The 23,599-nt window shown below is 41.7% G+C and overlaps 1 protein-coding gene across 1 annotated transcript in view; it reads right to left on the bottom strand.

The window, feature by feature from the left end:
• The window catches only part of LOC124277971 (cGMP-dependent protein kinase 1-like), an 81,855-nt gene that overhangs the window by 7,945 nt on the left and 50,311 nt on the right, over nt 1-23,599 (bottom strand). Inside the window, exons 9-13 of the mRNA XM_046713699.1 lie at nt 22,920-22,997; nt 15,463-15,595; nt 13,081-13,220; nt 2,182-2,271; nt 143-284 (exon numbers count right to left, since the gene is read on the bottom strand). Of these exons, the coding sequence (XP_046569655.1) occupies nt 143-284; nt 2,182-2,271; nt 13,081-13,220; nt 15,463-15,595; nt 22,920-22,997 (583 nt within the window). The remainder of the gene's footprint in view (nt 1-142; nt 285-2,181; nt 2,272-13,080; nt 13,221-15,462; nt 15,596-22,919; nt 22,998-23,599) is intronic.

Below are 23,599 nucleotides of genomic sequence, written 5' to 3'. Positions count from 1 at the left end.
ACTGAGGACAAGCTAGGGGGCTGAGGACAAGCTAGGGGGCTGAGGACAAGCAATGGGACTGAGGACAAGCATGGAATACTGTGTGTAAGCACTGTGTGTTAGGGGTATTGAGCACCTATTCTGCCTACTTTGTCATGCCTACCAGTTTAACGTAGCCTTTGGAGTCAAGTAGTAAGTTCTCAGGTTTCAGGTCTCGGTAGATGATGCCTTTGTTATGTAGATACTGGAACGCCTCCAAGACACACGCCACACAGAACCTTGTCATGTTGTCATCAAAACTCCCCCTAGTGGCAAAACATAATTCTTCTAATTATGACAGCATCATTTAACGTGTTGGAATGCATTCATGAACAAGGTTTCAACAACACTATCATAATTCCATCATCGCATTTTGCAGGTCCTTTACCACAAGTATTGACAGTAGGTCAGGGATCGCTTGACCAGAGCATCAAAGAGCTGCAGTTGGTAACACCATGGACACATCACGGAAGTAAATCCTGCTTCAGTACAGCTTACACTTCAGTTACAATCAGATACAGCATGGAATGATACACCTGAAACTCTACATGTATAAAGTAGAGACACAACACTGGAGCTCACCTTCATATTCAGTGGAGGACAAAATTGCTTTCATCTCAACTTAAACAAATCAGGGGTGTAATAATTGTCGGGGACAAGCATGTGAAGTTTCAGTTGTTTGGTCGGTGAACTTATTTCTGATGATATCATGTTTACAGTGCAAGGAAATGCATTTTGGGATAATTGAGGACCGCGGTCAATGTCATATTTTACACATGTGAAAAATGTGTTGAGCTCAAATGCTGACTACAGATATATCAACCTGAATTATTTTATGATTTATTTTTTGAAAATTCGAAAATATTTGAGAGGCATCATTTGATGGGAACAAACATGCAGTTTATAAATGACGTACTAAAAGATGATGAATCCTTTCTGTCTTTCACTGAGTTTAAAGAGATGTATAGAGTAGAGACAAATTTCTTAGAATATGCGGGATTAGTATCTTCAATAAAACAATATTCAAAGCAAGAAGCTACACTATTGACAAAGCAAAGACATTTACCCTTTATTCCCCCGAATGTGAAAATACTCTATGAAAATAAGAGAGGCTGCAATATTTTCTACACAACACTACTAAACAAGGCTAAATCTATTCCAAGTTTAGGATATCAATGTAAATGGGAAAACGACCTTCATCACAGTTTTCCACCTGACTTATGGAATACCTATCACTTTATACCATTCAGAGCTGTTCATAACACTAATGAAAGATGGTTTCAATATCGTATTGTCCACAGAATTCTCACAACCAATAAAGACTTATACAACTATAATATATTAGAATCACCACTATGTACATTTTGCAAGGCTGAAAAAGAAACAATTGTTCATTTGATGTTTGAATGCAGATACGTAAATAGGCTGTGGCAAGACCTTTTAAATTGGATTGAAGATAAAACAGACACTACTATACACCTGGATCCGAAAACAATCCTTTTGGGCTTTCATGAAAAATGTAACGATGTTCTGAACTTGATATTTATCATAACAAAGGAATATATATATTCCAGAAAACTAGCAAATATACGTCCAACCCTTGAAAGTCTCAAAGCCAAATTAAACCACAGTTACAATCTCCACAAATATAATGCATACTCTGTATGCAAATATAGCAAGTTCACGACTTTCTGGTCATCATGCCACAACTTATTTACATAACCTACTCGATCTCACTTATGCTTGTTACTTATTGTGCTGTGTATTTGAAATAATGTTGTGTATGAATGATAAAACTGTACCAATGCGTAAAAAAGAAATAAAGTGAAAAAAACAACAAAAAAAAACCATGCAGTTTCAGACTCCAAGTTAAAATGCCTTCAATAAACTTGAAACTTCATATCATATCTCTCCCACAAAGTTTCAGAGCTCTGGCCCTTTTAATTGTGGATGGATTAAAGATGGATACCAATCAGCCATATTGAAATTTCAATTTCGATTGGATGACATGCAATGGCTTTCAGGCAAGGTGAGCTAAAGTTATAAAAATTACTTCTGGTGAGGATGGATGGGAGAACACAACATACTTGAACACAACCCGGGGAAAACAATTAACATTCTTAAGTGTCCGAAAACCCGTAACACAAGATAGTCCCTGCTCACCTGTCTCTGAGGATTGTCCACAGCTCTCCACCCAGACACACCTCCATCAACATGTACACATACTTCTTGTCCTTGTAAGTCTTGAACAATCTGCAACAACAAGTATAGATGGAGACACTGACACTGATCTGCTACTATAAGCCTTGTAACAGTTTTTAGGGCTAGTGAATGTAAAGGTTGACGGGGCCTCTTCCCACAGAGGTTACTTGTCATGTCTTCCTACGAACCTCTGTTCTAATACGGCCATATTTCCCGGTTCTCGTAAAATCCCCTATCTGCCAAATATCGCAACACGAATTATCTCCCTTCTTTCTATCCGATCAGAAAACGTGTTACATCGACTTAGCTCCAACCTGACTAATACAAGCAAATGTGGGGCCACAAATATAAAAAGTGGAGACGCCATCGATCCGCCATTACATGACTGAGTTCTGTCTAGAAGAAACGTTTGCGCATCGTGCAGGTGACGAGGTTCTAGTTTTCCCAAAGCATACGGAAATTACCGAGGCCTTGCGAATGATCACTTTTGAAACAACGTCGCTGATTGCACAACTAAATCTGATTGCAACCAATCACGAATCCTGAACACTCGCACAATGAAAGGGCCGTATTAGAACAGAGGTTCGTAGGAAGATATGACAAGTAACCTCTGTGGGAAGAGAATGACCTGCAGTAGGTGATTTCAGCGCTACAAGTAATGTTAGATACAGAAGCTGTATTAGTCTTGGTGCCAAGATCAATGTTCCCAAGACAGTCCAACGCCTATGACTTGTTAAATCATACAGGAAGCCATATTTTAATTTGAAGTGACAAGAGTGTCTGATTTTGTGTGGTTATTCCATGAGTTACTTGTGACAAACTGATGTGGGTAAGAGTGAGTGAGTGAGTGAGTGAGTGAGTGAGTGAGTGAGTGAGTGAGTGAGTGAGTGAGTGAGTGAGTGAGTGAGTGAGGGCTCGATACAACCAAGAGCACCAACAACACAAAACAAATCATGAAATTCTTCAACATCCCATACAGCAAACAGCCTTAAAAAACTTACCACAGGTATTAAAACCTAATAAACTGAATGTTTAACAAGAAATAGGACACTAACACATTACTCCTTACAGTTCTTACTGCTATTCTCCATTTATAACATCCTTCTTTTTATCATGCCCCTCCTTATTATAAGCAACTTGAAAATTTAAAACATGGTGCAGTGGACAGGGTGGTGGTTTGATTCCCTTGTGCATGGCATAAGACAATAATATATAGTACTGGTCAGTATCACAGTGGACAGGGTGGTGGTTTGATTCCCTTGTGCATGTCATAAGACAATAATATATAGTACTGGTCAGTATCACAGTGGACAGGGTGGTGGTTTGATTCCCTTGTGCATGTCATAAGACAATAATATATAGTACTGTCAGTATCACAGTGGACAGGGTGGTGGTTTGATTCCCTTGTGCATGTCATAAGACAATAATATATAGTACTGTCAGTATCACAGTGGACAGGGTGGTGGTTTGATTCCCTTGTGCATGTCATAAGACAATAATATATAGTACTGTCAGTATCACAGTGGACAGGGTGGTGGTTTGATTCCCTTGTGCATGTCATAAGACAATAATATATAGTACTGTCAGTATCACAGTGGACAGGGTGGTGGTTTGATTCCCTTGTGCATGTCATAAGACAATAATATATAGTACTGTCAGTATCACAGTGGACAGGGTGGTGGTTTGATTCCCTTGTGCATGTCATAAGACAATAATATATAGTACTGGTCAGTATCACAGTGGACAGGGTGGTGGTTTGATTCCCTTGTGCATGTCATAAGACAATAATATATAGTACTGTCAGTATCACAGTGGACAGGGTGGTGGTTTGATTCCCTTGTGCATGTCATAAGACAATAATATATAGTACTGGTCAGTATCACAGTGGACAGGGTGGTGGTTTGATTCCCTTGTGCATGTCATAAGACAATAATATATAGTACTGTCAGTATCACAGTGGACAGGGTGGTGGTTTGATTCCCTTGTGCATGTCATAAGACAATAATATATAGTACTGGTCAGTATCACAGTGGACAGGGTGGTGGTTTGATTCCCTTGTGCATGTCATAAGACAATAATATATAGTACTGTCAGTATCACAGTGGACAGGGTGGTGGTTTGATTCCCTTGTGCATGTCATAAGACAATAATATATAGTACTGTCAGTCAGTATCACAGTGGACAGGGTGGTGGTTTGATTCCCTTGTGCATGTCATAAGACAATAATATATAGTACTGTCAGTATCACAGTGGACAGGGTGGTGGTTTGATTCCCTTGTGCATGTCATAAGCATAGTACTGTCAGTATCACAGTGGACAGGGTGGTGGTTTGATTCCCTTGTGCATGTCATAATAATATATAGTACTGTCAGTATCACAGTGGACAGGGTGGTGGTTTGATTCCCTTGTGCATGTCATAAGACAATAATATATAGTACTGTCAGTATCAGTGGACAGGGTGGTGGTTTGATTCCCTTGTGCATGTCATAAGACAATAATATATAGTACAGTATCATCACAGTGGACAGGGTGGTGGTTTGATTCCTTGTGCATGTCATGGACAGTGGGGTGGTGGTTTGATTCCCTTGTGCATGTCATAAGACAATAATATATAGTACTGTCAGTATCACATCACAGTGGACAGGGTGGTGGTTTGATTCCCTTGTGCATGTCATAAGACAATAATATATAGTACTGTCAGTATCACAGTGGACAGGGTGGTGGTTTGATTCCCTTGTGCATGTCATAAGACAATAATATATAGTACTGTCAGTATCACAGTGGACAGGGTGGTGGTTTGATTCCCTTGTGCATGTCATAAGACAATAATATATAGTACTGGTCAGTATCACAGTGGACAGGGTGGTGGTTTGATTCCCTTGTGCATGTCATAAGACAATAATATATAGTACTGGTCAGTATCACAGTGGACAGGGTGGTGGTTTGATTCCCTTGTGCATGTCATAAGACAATAATATATAGTACTGGTCAGTATCACAGTGGACAGGGTGGTGGTTTGATTCCCTTGTGCATGTCATAAGACAATAATATATAGTACTGGTCAGTATCACAGTGGACAGGGTGGTGGTTTGATTCCCTTGTGCATGTCATAAGACAATAATATATAGTACTGGTCAGTATCACAGTGGACAGGGTGGTGGTTTGATTCCCTTGTGCATGTCATAAGACAATAATATATAGTACTGGTCAGTATCACAGTGGACAGGGTGGTGGTTTGATTCCCTTGTGCATGTCATAAGACAATAATATATAGTACTGATTCCCTTGTGCATGTCATAAGACAATAATATATAGTACTGCCAGTATCACAGTGGACAGGGTGGTGGTTTGATTCCCTTGTGCATGTCATAAGACAATAATATATAGTACTGGTCAGTATCACAGTGGACAGGGTGGTGGTTTGATTCCCTTGTGCATGTCATAAGACAATAATATATAGTACTGTCAGTATCACAGTGGACAGGGTGGTGGTTTGATTCCCTTGTGCATGTCATAAGACAATAATATATAGTACTGGTCAGTATCACAGTGGACAGGGTGGTGGTTTGATTCCCTTGTGCATGTCATAAGACAATAATATATAGTACTGTCAGTATCACAGTGGACAGGGTGGTGGTTTGATTCCCTTGTGCATGGTCAGTAAGACAATAATATATAGTACTGGTCAGTATCACAGTGGACAGGGTGGTGGTTTGATTCCCTTGTGCATGTCATAAGACAATAATATATAGTACTGTCAGTATCACAGTGGACAGGGTGGTGGTTTGATTCCCTTGTGCATGTCATAAGACAATAATATATAGTACTGGTCAGTATCACAGTGGACAGGGTGGTGGTTTGATTCCCTTGTGCATGTCATAAGACAATAATATATAGTACTGTCAGTATCACAGTGGACAGGGTGGTGGTTTGATTCCCTTGTGCATGTCATAAGACAATAATATATAGTACTGGTCAGTATCACAGTGGACAGGGTGGTGGTTTGATTCCCTTGTGCATGTCATAAGACAATAATATATAGTACTGGTCAGTATCACAGTGGACAGGGTGGTGGTTTGATTCCCTTGTGCATGTCATAAGACAATAATATATAGTACTGTCAGTATCACAGTGGACAGGGTGGTGGTTTGATTCCCTTGTGCATGTCATAAGACAATAATATATAGTACTGTCAGTATCACAGTGGACAGGGTGGTGGTTTGATTCCCTTGTGCATGTCATAAGACAATAATATATAGTACTGTCAGTATCACAGTGGACAGGGTGGTGGTTTGATTCCCTTGTGCATGTCATAAGACAATAATATATAGTACTGTCAGTATCACAGTGGACAGGGTGGTGGTTTGATTCCCTTGTGCATGTCATAAGACAATAATATATAGTACTGTCAGTATCACAGTGGACAGGGTGGTGGTTTGATTCCCTTGTGCATGTCATAAGACAATAATATATAGTACTGTCAGTATCACAGTGGACAGGGTGGTGGTTTGATTCCCTTGTGCATGTCATAAGACAATAATATATAGTACTGTCAGTATCACAGTGGACAGGGTGGTGGTTTGATTCCCTTGTGCATGTCATAAGACAATAATATATAGTACTGGTCAGTATCACAGTGGACAGGGTGGTGGTTTGATTCCCTTGTGCATGTCATAAGACAATAATATATAGTACTGGTCAGTATCACAGTGGACAGGGTGGTGGTTTGATTCCCTTGTGCATGTCATAAGACAATAATATATAGTACTGTCAGTATCACAGTGGACAGGGTGGTGGTTTGATTCCCTTGTGCATGTCATAAGACAATAATATATAGTACTGTCAGTATCACAGTGGACAGGGTGGTGGTTTGATTCCCTTGTGCATGTCATAAGACAATAATATATAGTACTGTCAGTATCACAGTGGACAGGGTGGTGGTTTGATTCCTTGTGGTGGTTTGATTCACAGTGGACAGGGTGGTGGTTTGATTCCCTTGTGCATGTCATAAGACAATAATATATAGTACTGGTCAGTATCACAGTGGACAGGGTGGTGGTTTGATTCCCTTGTGCATGTCATAAGACAATAATATATAGTACTGTCAGTATCACAGTGGACAGGGTGGTGGTTTGATTCCCTTGTGCATGTCATAAGACAATAATATATAGTACTGTCAGTATCACAGTGGACAGGGTGGTGGTTTGATTCCCTTGTGCATGTCATAAGACAATAATATATAGTACTGTCAGTATCACAGTGGACAGGGTGGTGGTTTGATTCCCTTGTGCATGTCATAAGACAATAATATATAGTACTGTCAGTATCACAGTGGACAGGGTGGTGGTTTGATTCCCTTGTGCATGTCATAAGACAATAATATATAGTACTGTCAGTATCACAGTGGACAGGGTGGTGGTTTGATTCCCTTGTGCATGTCATAAGACAATAATATATAGTACTGTCAGTATCACAGTGGACAGGGTGGTGGTTTGATTCCCTTGTGCATGTCATAAGACAATAATATATAGTACTGTCAGTATCACAGTGGACAGGGTGGTGGTTTGATTCCCTCATGTCATAAGACAATAATATATAGTACTGTCAGTATCACAGTGGACAGGGTGGTGGTTTGATTCCCCTTGTGCATGTCATAAGACAATAATATATAGTACTGTCAGTATCACAGTGGACAGGGTGGTGGTTTGATTCCCTTGTGCATGTCATAAGACAATAATATATAGTACTGGTCAGTATCACAGTGGACAGGGTGGTGGTTTGATTCCCTTGTGCATGTCATAAGACAATAATATATAGTACTGGTCAGTATCACAGTGGACAGGGTGGTGGTTTGATTCCCTTGTGCATGTCATAAGACAATAATATATAGTACTGGTCAGTATCACAGTGGACAGGGTGGTGGTTTGATTCCCTTGTGCATGTCATAAGACAATAATATATAGTACTGTCAGTATCACAGTGGACAGGGTGGTGGTTTGATTCCCTTGTGCATGGCATAAGACAATAATATATAGTACTGGTCAGTATCACAGTGGACAGGGTGGTGGTTTGATTCCCTTGTGCATGTCATAAGACAATAATATATAGTACTGTCAGTATCACAGTGGACTAGCACTGAAAAACCAGCATAAGTCTGTACAAGTACAAGCATCTCCTCTCTCACACACACACACACACACACACACACACACACACACACACACACACACACACACACACACACACACACACACACATACACATCAGTATATAAGAGCAACAAACCCTTATATGATGTTAAAACACTTCAGTTCCCCTTTCCTTGATACACAATGAATCAATGCTATTAACTAACCCCAGAACCCCATTTGAACCTAACTATCAGGTGAACTAAAATTGGGATATTGATCAGGTCTGAAAATTTTCAATCATACAATTTACACAAATATATTTCTTATCATGTTAAAAGTAGCAATAGTTACAGAAACTTTAGAAAATATCAACAAAAACCTACTATTAGGGATCTACCAACATTCATCTTAGCTCTCTCTAGTACACTCAGACCAAACCAGGAAAACTTGAGACTCTTAATGCTGGCATCAATGTTCCTAGTGTGATAAGTCTAGAATTTAAATGTAGTATCCTACTCATGTCAATGTTGGCTCAATTCTATCGCAAATTAGTTGCATTAAACAAGATAAAAGTCAGTCATCATCTCCGGCTTTGTGTTTCATATATCTTCATCATTCTCAGTGTGTGTCATACAGATATCAACAGGGCTTACAATGACGACTGGTATATTTCCATCCTGTCATCAAATACCACCATATTACAGGAGACCAGCTCAGTGAGGCTACATCGTCATGGCCACCGTGCCAGAATGCAGCGACAGCAGCGTAATGGGGATGCTATCACATGTCTAACAGCAGACATCAATTCTTTATTGATCTATCTGTTGTTGGCTGTAGTACCATGTGAAGTGGACGGTCGTTGCTGTCCATGTAGACTCAAGTCCACCTTCGGCATCCCTCTCCAACACCATGCCCTACACTACTGTTTCATATTCCATCAAGTAATGTCAAACAATAAATGTCAAACATTGAGATGATATTTGAAAAAAATTGGTAAATGAAAACAAGGAATCTCTTTAAGCGTGAGCAGGATGTTTATCCAGATTGCATGGCCCTTCACTCGTTGCAATTATAGCAGACAAAAGCAGTTGCATGACAATCATTATTAAGTTCAGTCTGTTGCTGTTACTTTCTTTACTAAATTAGGCAAAGCAATTTAAACCAAATTGGTTTCCAAGGAAACCAAGAACATAACATCAATTAATATTAATATTTTTTTACCATCATAAGCATGCGCCTATTTTCATCATACTGTGGTTATTTTTGGTGCACCTTTAATTTACAAAATAATTCTATTGCTGATTTGTGGTAATCGCTCTTCTGTCTACCTGAAAACCTGAGCCCGAGTTCCCTGGATTCCAAATGTCATTGATGCTAATTACAGTAATATATCAACACAACTAGCTGGAGAATGAAGTGGAATCAATAACTGTGATGAACATCTGTTTATATCCACTTTAACACTGACAACATAAAGTAGCTCACGTAGGCTCCCTCACAGCAAGGACTAAACCATGAAAACGTAATGTATTTACAGTAGATGTAGTTTTAGAATTATCATTAAAAGACGACCACCTTTTTCAATTTATGAATGGTACTACATAAAATAATGATAAATGAAACACACAACCACACACACACAGCCAAAATAACCCAAGATAAAGAATAATAAATGGCTAAACAAGACCGAAGAAACAGTGTTCTGTACAATGAATGCTCATTCAAGCCCTGATGAAGTTTGTAATGCATATTTTCAAACATTTTTGTAAAACAGAAAAAACAGAGTGATTATCAAAAAAAACTTTTCAGAATAAAATCCTAAAATGTTATGCTATTGCATATCTAAGTTTTTGTGAAATTACTCTTTGTCACGGCTAATGATATATTTTCCCTGACACATGGACAATAGTTTAAAGGGACAGTAAGACAGTTTTGATTGGAACTCATATTTGTAAAACATTTTTATTGTATCATAAACTCTTTTTTTACATAGCTCTTGTTCATTGAGATAAAGTACGGACACAAGCAGAGTGCCAGATTACCCACAAGGACACCGCAGTGGCTGAACAGGTTAGGCATCTAACTTTGAGTGCTGGTGAATAAGTGCCTGACCCTGATGGTGGGGATTCGAATCCTGGATGGGATTTAACCCAACAAAAGTACTAGAGTCTGTACTTTACTAAGAAAGAGTAATCCAAAATATAACGTTAAAATCACGTTACAGAGGTAGCCACGGTGGCTGAGTGGATTAGGCGTCTGACTTTGTGTGTTGGCAATTAGGTGCCTGACTGATGGTGTGGGTTCAAATCCCAGATGAGACTCAGCCCAACAAAAGTACCAGAATCTGTATTTTACTAAGAAAGTGTAATCCCAAATATAACATATGTTACATTTGACCACTTTCTAAATGGTATTGTGTATTCACAAGAACCTACCTGCACTAGAAGCAGGATGCCAAAGCAGGGTTCCAGAGGACCTACCTGAACTAGAAGCAGGGTTCCAGAGGACCTACCTGAACTAGAAGCAGGGTTCCAGAGGACCTACCTGCACTAGAAGCAGGATGCCAGAGTAACATCATGCATTACAAGTAGGGCACCAGAGTAATATCATGCATCACCAGGTGGGTGCCAGAGTAATATCATGCATTACCAACAAGGCACCAGAGTAATATCATGCATCACCAGGTGGGTGCCAGAGTAATATCATACATCACCAGGTGGGTGCCAGAGAAATATCATGCATCACCAGGTGGGTGCCAGAGTAATATCATGCATTACCAACAAGGCACCAGAGTAATATCATGCATCACCAGGTGGGTGCCAGAGTAATATCATGCATTACCAACAAGGCACCAGAGTAATATCATGCATCACCAGGTGGGTGTCAGAGTAATATCATACATCACCAGGTGGGTGCCAGAGAAATATCATGCATCACCAGGTGGGTGCCAGAGTAATATCATGCATTACCAACAAGGCACCAGAGTAATATCATGCATCACCAGGTGGGTGCCAGAGTAATATCATGCATCACCAGGTGGGTGCCAGAGTAATATCATACATCACCAGGTGGGTGCCAGAGAAATACCATGCATCACCAGGTGGGTGCCAGAGTAATATCATGCATTACCAACAAGGCACCAGAGTAATATCATGCATCACCAGGTGGGTGCCAGAGTAATATCATGCATCACCAGGTGGGTGCCAGAGTAATATCATGCATTACCAACAAGGCACCAGAGTAATATCATGCATCAGCAGTGCTCAGATACATCACTTATTTTCCTTGGCCAGGTATACACAGGATAACACAGGTACAAACAATTCCCAATCCTATACACAAATTGCTTTTGATACATAAGTAGACGTACAAGCATCACTGCAACTCTTGTTCAATGTGCTGTACTTTATTAACTTCACTGCCAAATCAAAGCGAACACTTTGCTACTGGCCTTTATTCAACTATGGGTCATTACTGATTCATGACTTGAGGCAAAACTTAATCTTGCGGCTAACACAGTCAGTGGAGTGGCTTGTGCTGGGCAGTAGTGACCCTTATGTTCAGGTAATGAATTGGATCAGGCCCTGCCCCAGGGTTCAGCAAATGCAGTTTCACAAATTTGGCCAATATCTAAAATGATTGATCACAAACCTCTGCTTGCTTACTGCTCCTTGTGTATCAGTATTTCTCCATTTTACCATGTTTGAAGGTGGTGATGTTATATGAGGGCTAACATCGAATTCAAGATTATTACATTTACATAGCACCATGCATGCATATTCAAGTCATGAGGTTTAACATCAAATCATAGAGATAGTGAGATACTATGCCACAGTTTAGCATGGACACCCCACACAGATGCATATATTGTCCCAAGTACTATCTCTTGAAGCCTTTTGATACTACAGACCCAGGAACAAGTGATCCCCACCAGACCATGCACAGACCAGATTCCCACAGCATTCTACTTCAGTTTATCTACACACAGTCATGCCACAAGTGTTGAGATTGTTTGAGACAGCGGAGGTTCCCGTCACGTCTGAATTAAACCCCAGCAGGATCTGTCAGACCTTCAGGCACAACTAAATATTCTGCTTCAAGTATCTTCAGTACAAAGTCTTCACACTAGGTTCATGTGAATTTTGCCTATCGTTATAAAAAATAACTAGAAGCCTTTCATTATTGAGGATCATTTGAAGCCTTTTGTCATTAAGAATTGTTTGAAGGTTTATGATTCCACTTGAGTTCTAGGTGCTATTAAGAGTGTGCCTGTCAACGGTTGTCACATTTAGCACACCATATATTTCCTGCAAATTTTAGTTAATAGTTGACTGAGACATATGTTATTCTGGACTGAGTGAGTGAGTTTAGTTTTACACTGCTTTTGTCAATATTCCAGCAATGTCACGGCGGGGGACACCAGAAATGAGCTTCACACATTGTACCCATGTGGGGAATCAAACCCGGGTCTTCGGCATGATGAGCGAACGCTTTAACCACTAGGCTACCCCACTGCCCCTGTTATTCTGGAACTTATGGTAAGGTTTGATAAGTATAAAAAACAATACTAATGGCCATCACTTTTATATAATCAAACCCAGGTCCAGTATGTACTGAACAGAAACTGAAGACAATACACCACATAACAGAAAATGAGTTGGAGGGGATGGATGACTTTGTGCTGTATCCGTCTACATGATACCTCTAGGGGTCTTGTTTCAGGGTGTACCTTGTTATGAATGGAGTGGTGGCCTCCATCATGATCTTCTTCTCGGAGAACACATGCTCCTGTTGCCGAGTGTCTACAATATGCTGTTTCTTAAGGCACTTCAACGCAAATGTCTTGCTTCTGTCTCCGGCCAGCTGAACCTGTATGGAAGGAAGCACAAGTGAGTGAGAGTGGCTTCTGTACTAATTGTAGTCATGAACACTAAAATTTGCCTTGCACCGTGTACTCATAAGCTGAATAGATACAAGGTGCGAAGCATTATCAACCAAGTTTTAACCGTTTTAACTCTAATGCACTGTCATACATTCAGTATTCAACAACAATACCAAAAAACAGAAAAACCTAATAAATATTTAACTTAAACCAGTATTGACTGGAAGTTAATTTCCAAAATTTCCTTAAAGCAAATGATAATCAAACTTTAGTTTATTATTTCCAGATTTAGATCCCTTCAAAAAAAGAAGAAGAAAATAATGCTGCCCTTGTTGCATTAGCCTCTTACAGAATGTGTAAAGAATGCTGATGTTGTTCTTGTCGGATATATTTGGATTGTTCTGCAGCAACCATGAATTCAATATAGAAGACTGAGAAGTGGAAACAAAGTCATGGCACCCTACTTTAAATGAAAACAAGCCTTAAGGGTTTTTAAATTGTAGAAATAGTTTTGGAAGCTGGTTATTTTTAAGTTCTTGTCACATCTGATTCAAGTGCAGTAGCTGCATCAATGCCTGTCCTCTAACAGCAGCACCTCCACCAACACCTGATGGCTCTTCACAAGGCCGGTGTTAATGGCTGATGTGGGTCAATACTGTGGAGGGGAATGGCTTCAGATCAACACCACTGAAGAAACACCTATGACGTGTTACAAAAAATAGTGGTTGCTGGACACAATTGATGTGTGATGTTGACGGTCAGATCTACATGAATATGACCACAATACCTCTAACAGATGACCTGGACTGGACAATGGACAACTTTCAGCAGAAATGTTTATAATTATGGAAGTCACGCACTTAATATTTAGTAGTAATCTAGCAGTCAAACAGACCATTACTACCTTGCCACAATCAATATTTTGGTTACTACAAATTACTAGAAAGACAATAGCTACCTATTTGACCACATAAAGAGTACATGTAATCCGTGTTGGCCTTTGGAAAACAGTTCACATGAGGTTTCTAAGGTTATGGATCCAATGTTGGGAAGCAGTTTGAGAGTCAGCCAGGGAAATCAGCCAGTGTACCCACCCCAAGTACTACTTACCCCCTTCCCCACCCCTAAAACAAAGCTGGTGCCAGTGTGCCCACCCTAGGTACTACTTACCCCCTTCCCCACCCCTAAAACAAAGCTGGTGCCAGTGTACCCACCCAAGGTACTACTTACCCACTTCCCCATCCCTAAAACAAAGCTGGTAAGTAATAGGCTAACAAGGGAAACACTGTGATGCTTGTGACACTGATACTGGCCACTGAACTCAGTTATGGCACCCTCGGTAAACACGTTTGTCCATGATATCCAAACAGCAGCAATGCCATTACAGTGGATATTGACCTGATTACTGAGATCACTCACTTATAATGTGTAAGCAATTTCCATGGTTGGTTTTCTCCCTAAATCAATTACTGTAACAATGAAGGCCCCAGTCTGAGTTTCCAGGCTATTTTCTAGCAGGTCTACAACCTGATGTAATCTCGTGATGAAACACAAGCCAGTGAATCTGCTCCAGTCAGTTTATGTGTAGCCATCACATCCCCTGTCTGATACTTCTGAGCAGAACAACAGTTTACATGGAGGAGACAACTCAAGTGAAGCTGATCAGATTTCAAGGAGTAGAGTTGGATGATTACTGCACTTTAGCATAACATTGTGTAATGGAGTTACTTCCATCAATCTAGTAAAAAGCTTCAGAGAATTTCATAAGAGCTTTTTGGTTTAAAATTCTGCTGAGGAATTGATTTTCTTTCCAGCACGATGCAGTAGTTTGTATCACAGTGGGAACGGGAGGGCCAGAGAGTGGTCAGCTGTTTCGTCCATACACCAACAGATTAAAGGCTTACAGATGATGGCGTTATGACACATAGTTTCGGGAGCAAACTGTAGGTGGGCGTTATGAAAGGTGAAATCAGACGTCTGCTGATTCTACATTGAGGAAACGTTTCTTTGCCAAACTGGAAACATGTTCAATAAATTGCACTTCAAAGGCAACTGCAGCCATGGTTCCATTGTGGGCTGGAGGATGGTGAGTACTGTGTCCACAGATCTGACCTGTTTCAGTCAGTGGTACAACCATTCTACAGCTGCAAACCTCCTGATTGTTCTTTTATACATACCAAAACAGCCAGCCCCATGTTTACTCCCTGCAAGTTAACAATAAAGGTTTACCAATTCCACACGCCCAAAGCCGCCCATGCCAAGTGTTGCTATGATGTCAATATCTTCTAATTTGACGTGACGGAATTCGGCATCCACCTTCTCTTGCTGTAACGTCTGCAGTGAGGTCTCGGTGCCGCTCTGTCTGTAATGTTAGCAAGTCATAAAGTACATGTGGTTAGCAGGGGTACTATTACAACACACACACACACACACACACACACACACACACTTAATGGACAATAAGGACACTTAGAAGGTGCTCATTAACTCACAGATATGCAGCATTACAAAAGACACACAAACATTTAATGTACAATAGGCACGTAGCAGGTGCTCATTCCCTCACAGATATGCAGCATTACAAAAGACACACAAACACAGGTGCTTGTTGTCTCACACAGGTACAGTATTTCATCACACACAAACACACATTTGTTCCCACACAAGGGTGCAGTATAACAGCACAAACACACACATTTAATGTACAATGTCATGTACAATCACTATGAAATACTGCATAAATGTCATGTACAATCACTATGATATACTGATGAATGTCATGTACAATCACTATGATACACTACATGAATCTCCTGGTACGTGTCTACACACTATTGAAACCCTTGAGGGTGCCTTCTGATCGGTCACAGGTGGTCACAATGTGATAGCCCAACGCTTGCCTTCACTGAGCTATAGTCAATCAGTGTATGTTCATGGTTGTCTGTAAATGTTAATCAATAGACAGCTGACAATTAAGTCTATCATGGCTGTCTGCTGGTACAGAGGTACACATGGCCTGTGTGCTTGAACCTGACACCCCTCTGCTCATCAGATACTCAAGCTTGACTGTGTACATCTAACATGATTGATTCCTTTCTATCTTATGAATAGGTAATGTTAATTGACATCTACTCACAGAGAAACTATTTGAGGGATGCAATTACATTACTATATAAGATTCCAAATCACATGTATGTCTGCATAATAAACTTTTACTCAATAATTCACTCAAACTTTCTTGACCTTACAATACAAAAGCTAGCTAAAGAGTGATTCAATTTAAATTCTTCAATATGAATGAAACAAATAGTTTGAAAAGATTCTTTATAATTAAACCCTCACAAAACCTAGCCTTAACTTAGTCAATGCTTAACATAGGAAAGCCTTGCAAGAGAATCGTCAAGGTTCACCCTCACTGTGTGACTACATGGTAGGTACACAATGTATCTATACACTTTGTTTCATTCCACCATGGTCTTAAGCTGAGACTATTGTTACTCTTCTACTTTAACCTTGATTTACAGCAAAGTAACAGTAAGCTGCATTCTCAAACAACAACCCAGATATCAAGATGTTTCTGGAGACCCTACACCCCAAGCAGGCATTGCTTACTGCTTACTAAAGCCTCAACCCACACCATTACAAGTAAGGGAACTTAAAGGACTGTTCCACTGTCCCTGGCCTATCACAAGAGCTATTACTGTTACTGCTCTGGAGGAGACCAGCTACAGAACAAGCAAGCTTACGTTACAACGAGCATCTCAAATTGCAGTAACAAAAAGAAGATGAAATTTTTAATACCGAGGAGAACTTTTATAAAGAATCTTAAATCTGCAGCAGAATAATGTTTTGACATTTAACAGAGATGTGTTTTGAACAGCGCAATAATGCTCTAGATCTGTGATAATTGAACCAAAGTACCATACTTTTCAATACCTGTGCCAATACAATACTGTGAGGAAATGTATGCTAAATGACATATCTGTATCAGGGTTTTTATTACCTATTCACTTTTTCTGTAGCCTTTTACATTAAAAAATAGGACACATGAACAAATTATTGTCACATGGCTACAAACATGTACAAAATACATGTGTTCAGCGCTAAATATGACAAAGTTAAAAATATGATGAGAATCTGGTTGTGCGCTGTCCAAAACTACTAACACCTTCCATGAACTAGCTTGTAACTGTCCATTCCAGTGATCTGACCTTACAGGAAGGTTTCTCAAGACTTAATCAGTTCAACATTCCCAAAACTACATAGGACATATCCTAGATACCGTCTGCCTGAGATGTCCAAGTGGGACACAGTTTCTTAATTACTGTTGCATGTATAACCTTAGAACAGCTCTACTTAATCTTAGGAAACAGGACTAATTCTAGTAGAAATAAAAATGTTCAAAGAAGAACTCTATCTAAAATATGTTATCAGCACTACAGTATTGTCTAGAAGGGCCTAGGAGTCCATACTGTTGAGCTACTACTAGCTACCAAAGTTCATGTTTACTTTAGAGGCTTTATAAGTTCATCAGCTGCCTTTGGTGGCTCTGCCTGACTAAACCCAGTGGGAGCTGCCCTCTCGCTGCAAGACACAGGCACAAACATCACCTTACTGTATCACTGCAATGCTATAATTATTGACAAGTCTGGGACACCCACTGTCTGTGAGGGGAATCAAGGCCTCTATTCTAAACAATGTTGCTGTCAGATGCTGTTGAAGAGTAAGGAAAGTCTTCATAACTTGCTCAATGTATAGCTGCCAAGGGATTCTTATTGAAACAAATGACTACTGTGATAGGTTCTAGGGATTTATGACACAAAACCATGTTTTCTGCTGTAATTTATATATTTTTTATAAACAAGTCCCTCAGTTTCCATGCTCTGGTGTGTTAGGTGTGTCAAATATCTTCCATATTGGAAGAATCTGGCTTGATACACTGCATATGATGTCATTGTCGTTTCTTGACTTATACTGTCTGGCAACACTGCCATCTGTCATGCCCAATTTGGAATTTACCGAGTAGATCCTTCATTTGATTTCTCACTGCCTGCAATTGATTGACAGTTAATTGGCTGACTTTGCTCATTGCTTAAGAGATATCTTAGGCCATCTGTCAGTGACATGTCAAGTTCTAACAGATCTTGTTATAGATGATAATACAAAGGTTGGTTATTAAGTGTCATACTGAATTAATCCACACATACAAGTGTACATGAAGATCAAGCCGTTAAGATTCTGGTTATTTGATCAGGTATAGATAAATAATGGAGAGCCTAGCAAACTGGTGAACAAGTAGAGCACCTGTCAGGTCCACTGATTCCAGAACCATCTCCTAATGTATTTAAGGCCTAGGATCACAGGAGGTCAACTCAATCCACATCACATGCATGTAGAGGGCAGTCTTGTCAGAGGAAGATCAAGAGCAGCATTACTTGGGCCTAACAGTCTTAACCTGCCTGTCACATGCTAAGCACCAGCCATGAGAGCAGCATCTGAGGGGAAGACTTGACTACATGCAATATTCAATCTCCTTTCATGATGTATTACAGAATGCAATCTGTTACAAGTAAGCAAAATCAATTGATTTCACAAAATCAGGAAATGCATAATATCTGAAATATAGGGACCATGTATGTAGTGACTAGCTCTGTCAGGCAGCATGCGAGAGAGCAGCACAAGCCACAAGAAGGGCATCCAGTACATTCTAATGGTCAAAAATCAAGCTACAGATGTCAAGGATTTACTTTGTGTTAACTTTCTCCAAACGGACTACACCTGATCCTTGATGTTCTTTTATTGGCTTGGTGATTCTTGACATCCTGAGGATCAGGAAAGAATTTGATAAGACTGGGAGTGATCATGAGTGGATTGAAACTCGGCACAGGTATAAGGAACTGGAGAGACAAATGTCCTGTACTTGACTGGCATGTGTGTCTGTGTCTCCTGATACAGTGACAGGACAGATGGTGATGGGTGAAGGTATCAGCAGCAGCAGGAAGATGACCATCTAAGGATCTCTGATAATATCACACGGAGGCAAGAAAGGGATTGGAATAGTCATGAGCGGAGAGACTTTTGATGGATATTGTCTCCAGCTGAAGGCAATCTTGCCAAATTTCAGCATTGGAGTTGACTGCATGCTGAGATTAACTTGTATAATGGGTCCAGGGTGAGGGTGAGGCTGGGGTTAGGGGTGAGGCTGGGGTTAGGGTGAGGCTGGGATTAGGTTGTGATTAGGATGAGGCTAATGTTAGGGTGAGGCTGGGGTTGGGGTGAGGCTGTGGTTAGGGTGGGATCAGGGTGAGGCTGGGCTTGGGGTTGAGGCTTGGGTTGGGGGTGAGGCTGGGGTATGGGTGAGGCTGTGGTTAGGGTGGGATTAGGGTGAGGGTGGGGTTGGGGTGAGGGTGGGGTTGGGGTGAGGCTGGGGTTGGGGGTGTGGGTTGGGGTGAGGCTGTGGTTAGGGTGGGATCAGGGCGAGGCAGGGGTTGGGGCGAGGCAGGGGTTGGGGGTGAGGCTGGGGTTGGTTCTGGCATGCTCAGATAAGGAAAGAAGGTGGATGAGCTGGGAAGAGCAAATATGATTTGAAAAGGAAACATGATGAAATATGGCCTGGATGTGTAAGGAGGGAGGGGTGTATATGGTGGGGAAATATGGCCTGGATGTGTAAGGAGGGATAGGTGTATATGTGGGGAAATATGGCCTGGATGTGTAAGGAGGCAGGGGTGTATATGTGGGGAAATATGGCCTGGATGTAGAGGCAGGAGTGTATATGTGGGAAATATAGCCTGGAGTTGGGGGTGTGGGTTGGGGAAGGCTGTGGTTAGGGTGGGATCAGGAGCTGAGGCAGGGGTTGGGGTGAGAGGCAGGGTGGGGGGTGAGGCTTGGGTTGGTTCTGGCATGCTCAGATAAGGAAAGAAGGTGGATGAGCTGGGAAGAGCAAATATGATTTGAAAAGGAAACATGATGAAATATGGCCTGGATGTGTAAGGAGGGAGGGGTGTATATGGTGGGGAAATATGGCCTGGATGTGTAAGGAGGGATAGGTGTATATGTGGGGAAATATGGCCTGGATGTGTAAGGAGGGAGAGTGTATATGTGGGGAAATATGGCCTGGATGTGTAAGGAGGGAGGAGTGTATATGTGGGGAAATATGGCCTGGATGTGGGAGGCAGGGGTGTATATGTGGGGAAATATGGCCTGGATGTGTAAGGAGGCAGGGGGTGTATATGTGGGGAAATATGGCCTGGATGTGTAGGAGGAGGCATAGTGCTGGGGGGTGTATATGTGGGGAAATATGGCCTGGATGTGTAAGGAGGCAGGGGTGTATATGTGGGGAAATATGGCCTGGATGTGTAGGAGGCAGGGGGGTGTATGTGGGGAAATATGGCCTGGATGTGTAAGGGAGGCAGGGGGTGTATATGTGGGGAAATATGGCCTGGATGTGTAAGGAGGCAGGGGTGTATATGTGTGGGGAAATATGGCCTGGATGTGTAAGGAGGCAGGAGTGTATATGTGGGGAAATATAGCCTGGATGTGTAAGGAGGCAGGGGGTGTATATGTGGGGAAATATGGCCTGGATGTGTAAGGAGGCAGGAGTGTATATGTGGGGAAATATAGCCTGGATGTGTAAGGAGGCAGGAGTGTATATGTGAGGGAAATATGGCCTGGATGTGTAAGGAGGCAGGGGGTGTATATGTGGGGAAATATGGCCTGGATGTGTAAGGAGAGCTGGAAATATGCCTGGATGTGTAGAGGCAAGGGAGGGTGTATATGTGGGGAAATATGGCCTGGATGTGTAGGAGGCAGGCCTGGATGTGTAAGGAGGCAGGAGTGTATATGTGGGGAAATATGGCCTGGATGTGTAAAGAGGAGGCAGGGGGTGTATATGGGGGAAATATAGCCTGGATGTGTAAGGAGGCAGGGGTGTACATGTGAAATATAAGCCTGGATGTGTAAGGAGGCAGGGGGTGTATATGTGAGGAAATAGCCTGGATGTGTAGGAGGCAGGGGGTGTATGTGGGGAAATATAGCCTGGATGTGTAAGGAGGCAGGGGGTGTACATGTGGGGAAATATGGCCTGGATGTGTAAGGAGGCAGGGGGGCATGTGGGGAAATATGGCCTGGATGTGGAGAGGAGGAGGTGTACATGTGAGGGAAATATGGCCTGGATGTGTAAGGAGGCAGGGAGTGTATATGTGGGGAAATATGGCCTGGATGTGTAAGGAGGCAGGGGGTGTATATGTGGGGAAATATGGCCTGGATGTGTAAGGAGGCAGGAATGTGGGAAATATGGCCTGGATGTGTAAGGAGGTAGTATATATGTGGGGAAATATGGCCTGGATGTGTAAGGAGGCAGGGGTGTATATGTGGGGAAATATGGCCTGGATGTGTAAGGAGGCAGGGGTGTATATGTGGGGAAATATGGCCTGGATGTGTAAGGAGGCAGGGGTGTATATGTGGGGAAATATGGCCTGGATGTGTAAGGAGGCAGGGGTGTATATGTGGGGAAATATGGCCTGGATGTGTAAGGAGGCAGGGGGGTGTATATGTGTGGGAAATATGGCCTGGATGTGTAGGAGGAGGGGTGTACATAATGGGGAAATATGGCCTGGATGTGTGTATATGTGTGGGGAAATATGGCAGGGGGTGTATATGTGGGGAAATATAGCCTGGATGTGTAGGGGAGGCAGGGGTGTATACATGGGGAAATATGGCCTGGATGTGTAAGGAGGGAGGGGTGTACATGTGGGGAAATATGGCCTGGATGTGTAAGGAGGCAGGGGTGTATATGTGGGGAAATATGGCCTGGATGTGTAAGGAGGCAGGGGTGTACATGTGGGGAAATATGGCCTGGATGTGTAGAGGAGGAGGCAGGTATATGTGGGGAAATATGGCCTGGATGTGTAGGAGGGAGAGTGTATATGTGGGGAAATATGGCCTGGATGTGTAAGGAGGCAGGGGTGTATATGTGGGGAAATATGGCCTGGATGTGTAAGGAGGCAGGGGTGTATATGTGGGGAAATATGGCCTGGATGTGTAAGGAGGCAGGGGTGTATATGTGGGGAAATATGGCCTGGATGTGTAAGGAGGGAGAGTGTATATGTGGGGAAATATGGCCTGGATGTGTAAGGAGGCAGGGGTGTATATGTGGGGAAATATGGCCTGGATGTGTAAGGAGGCAGGAGAGGTGTATATGTGGGGAAATATGGCCTGGATGTGTAAGGAGGCAGGGGTGTATATGGAGGGGAAATATGGCCTGGATGTGTAAGGAGGCAGGGGTGTATATGTGGGGAAATATGGCCTGGATGTGTAAGGAGGCAGGGGTGTATATGGAGGGGAAATATGGCCTGGATGTGTAAGGAGGGAGAGTGTATATGGTGGGGAAATATGGCCTGGATGTGTAAGGAGGGAGGGGTGTATATGGAAGGGAAATATGGTATGGTAAAGAGTGCCTGTACACAATGGGACAGTATAGCATAACCTGTGACTTTATATTCTGTGTGAACTGTGCAGAAATACAGTCATGTTACATCACAAACACATATATTCAAGTGAAATACATGCATGCCATTTAATCACACAACAACACTGTGAGACAAAACAAAAGCGTTGTGAAAGGATGGTACATTGGTCTGCAAGGTATCATCATACAGTGAAGACACAAGATAACACCGAGGACCTACCTTTGGGCACCTCGGGCTTCATCTCCATAGTCCCGATTCTTCAGTTCATTCACCTCCCCTATCAGTTGTGTGAACGATCTGTGGAACAAGGATATGCCATCAAACATACTGGATCCATGTCAAACAAACATGGACAATTTCTACAACCAGGGGTGGAAACAACCCATTGCCCGACGCCCGACTCCAGTGTTTTTTTCTGTAGGGCAAGCAAATTTGTATATCACACTGTACCGTGTCCAGTTGACTTTCCAATATTAATTATGTTGTTTATTTAAAAAAATAGTGGTATAGTGGAAAAATTATCAGGGCAAGTGATTTTACATGTGCTACTGTACCGGAGTACACTAGCAATCTTAAAGTTATTTCCACTCCGGACAACATATCTGAAGATGTGTGTTTCATGAGTATAGTGCATTTTTTCTTTTACAAAGCCCCAACATAGCTGGGAATGTTTTTACCCCAATGCACAGTCATTATTGCGTGGACATAAATGACTGTGGTCATAACACAAGAAATACCATCAAATCTTTGAAGGGCATTTAGAAGTGGAATATATAAGAAAAGCAAGATTTATGGATGTCAAGTTCTTTATTGTGAATAACACCTGATGAAGGAGCAAGCATACACTCCGAAACGTTGTGTTATTCACAATAAAGAAGGTGACATCCATAAATCTTGCT

The sequence above is a fragment of the Haliotis rubra genome, unplaced genomic scaffold (genome assembly GCF_003918875.1).
Source record: "Haliotis rubra isolate DU_JTF1 unplaced genomic scaffold, ASM391887v1 Scf23, whole genome shotgun sequence".
Taxonomy (NCBI): Eukaryota; Metazoa; Mollusca; class Gastropoda; order Lepetellida; family Haliotidae; genus Haliotis; species Haliotis rubra.
The sequence above is the reverse complement of the archived record's forward strand: the minus strand, read 5'-3'. Positions and strand labels throughout refer to the sequence as shown.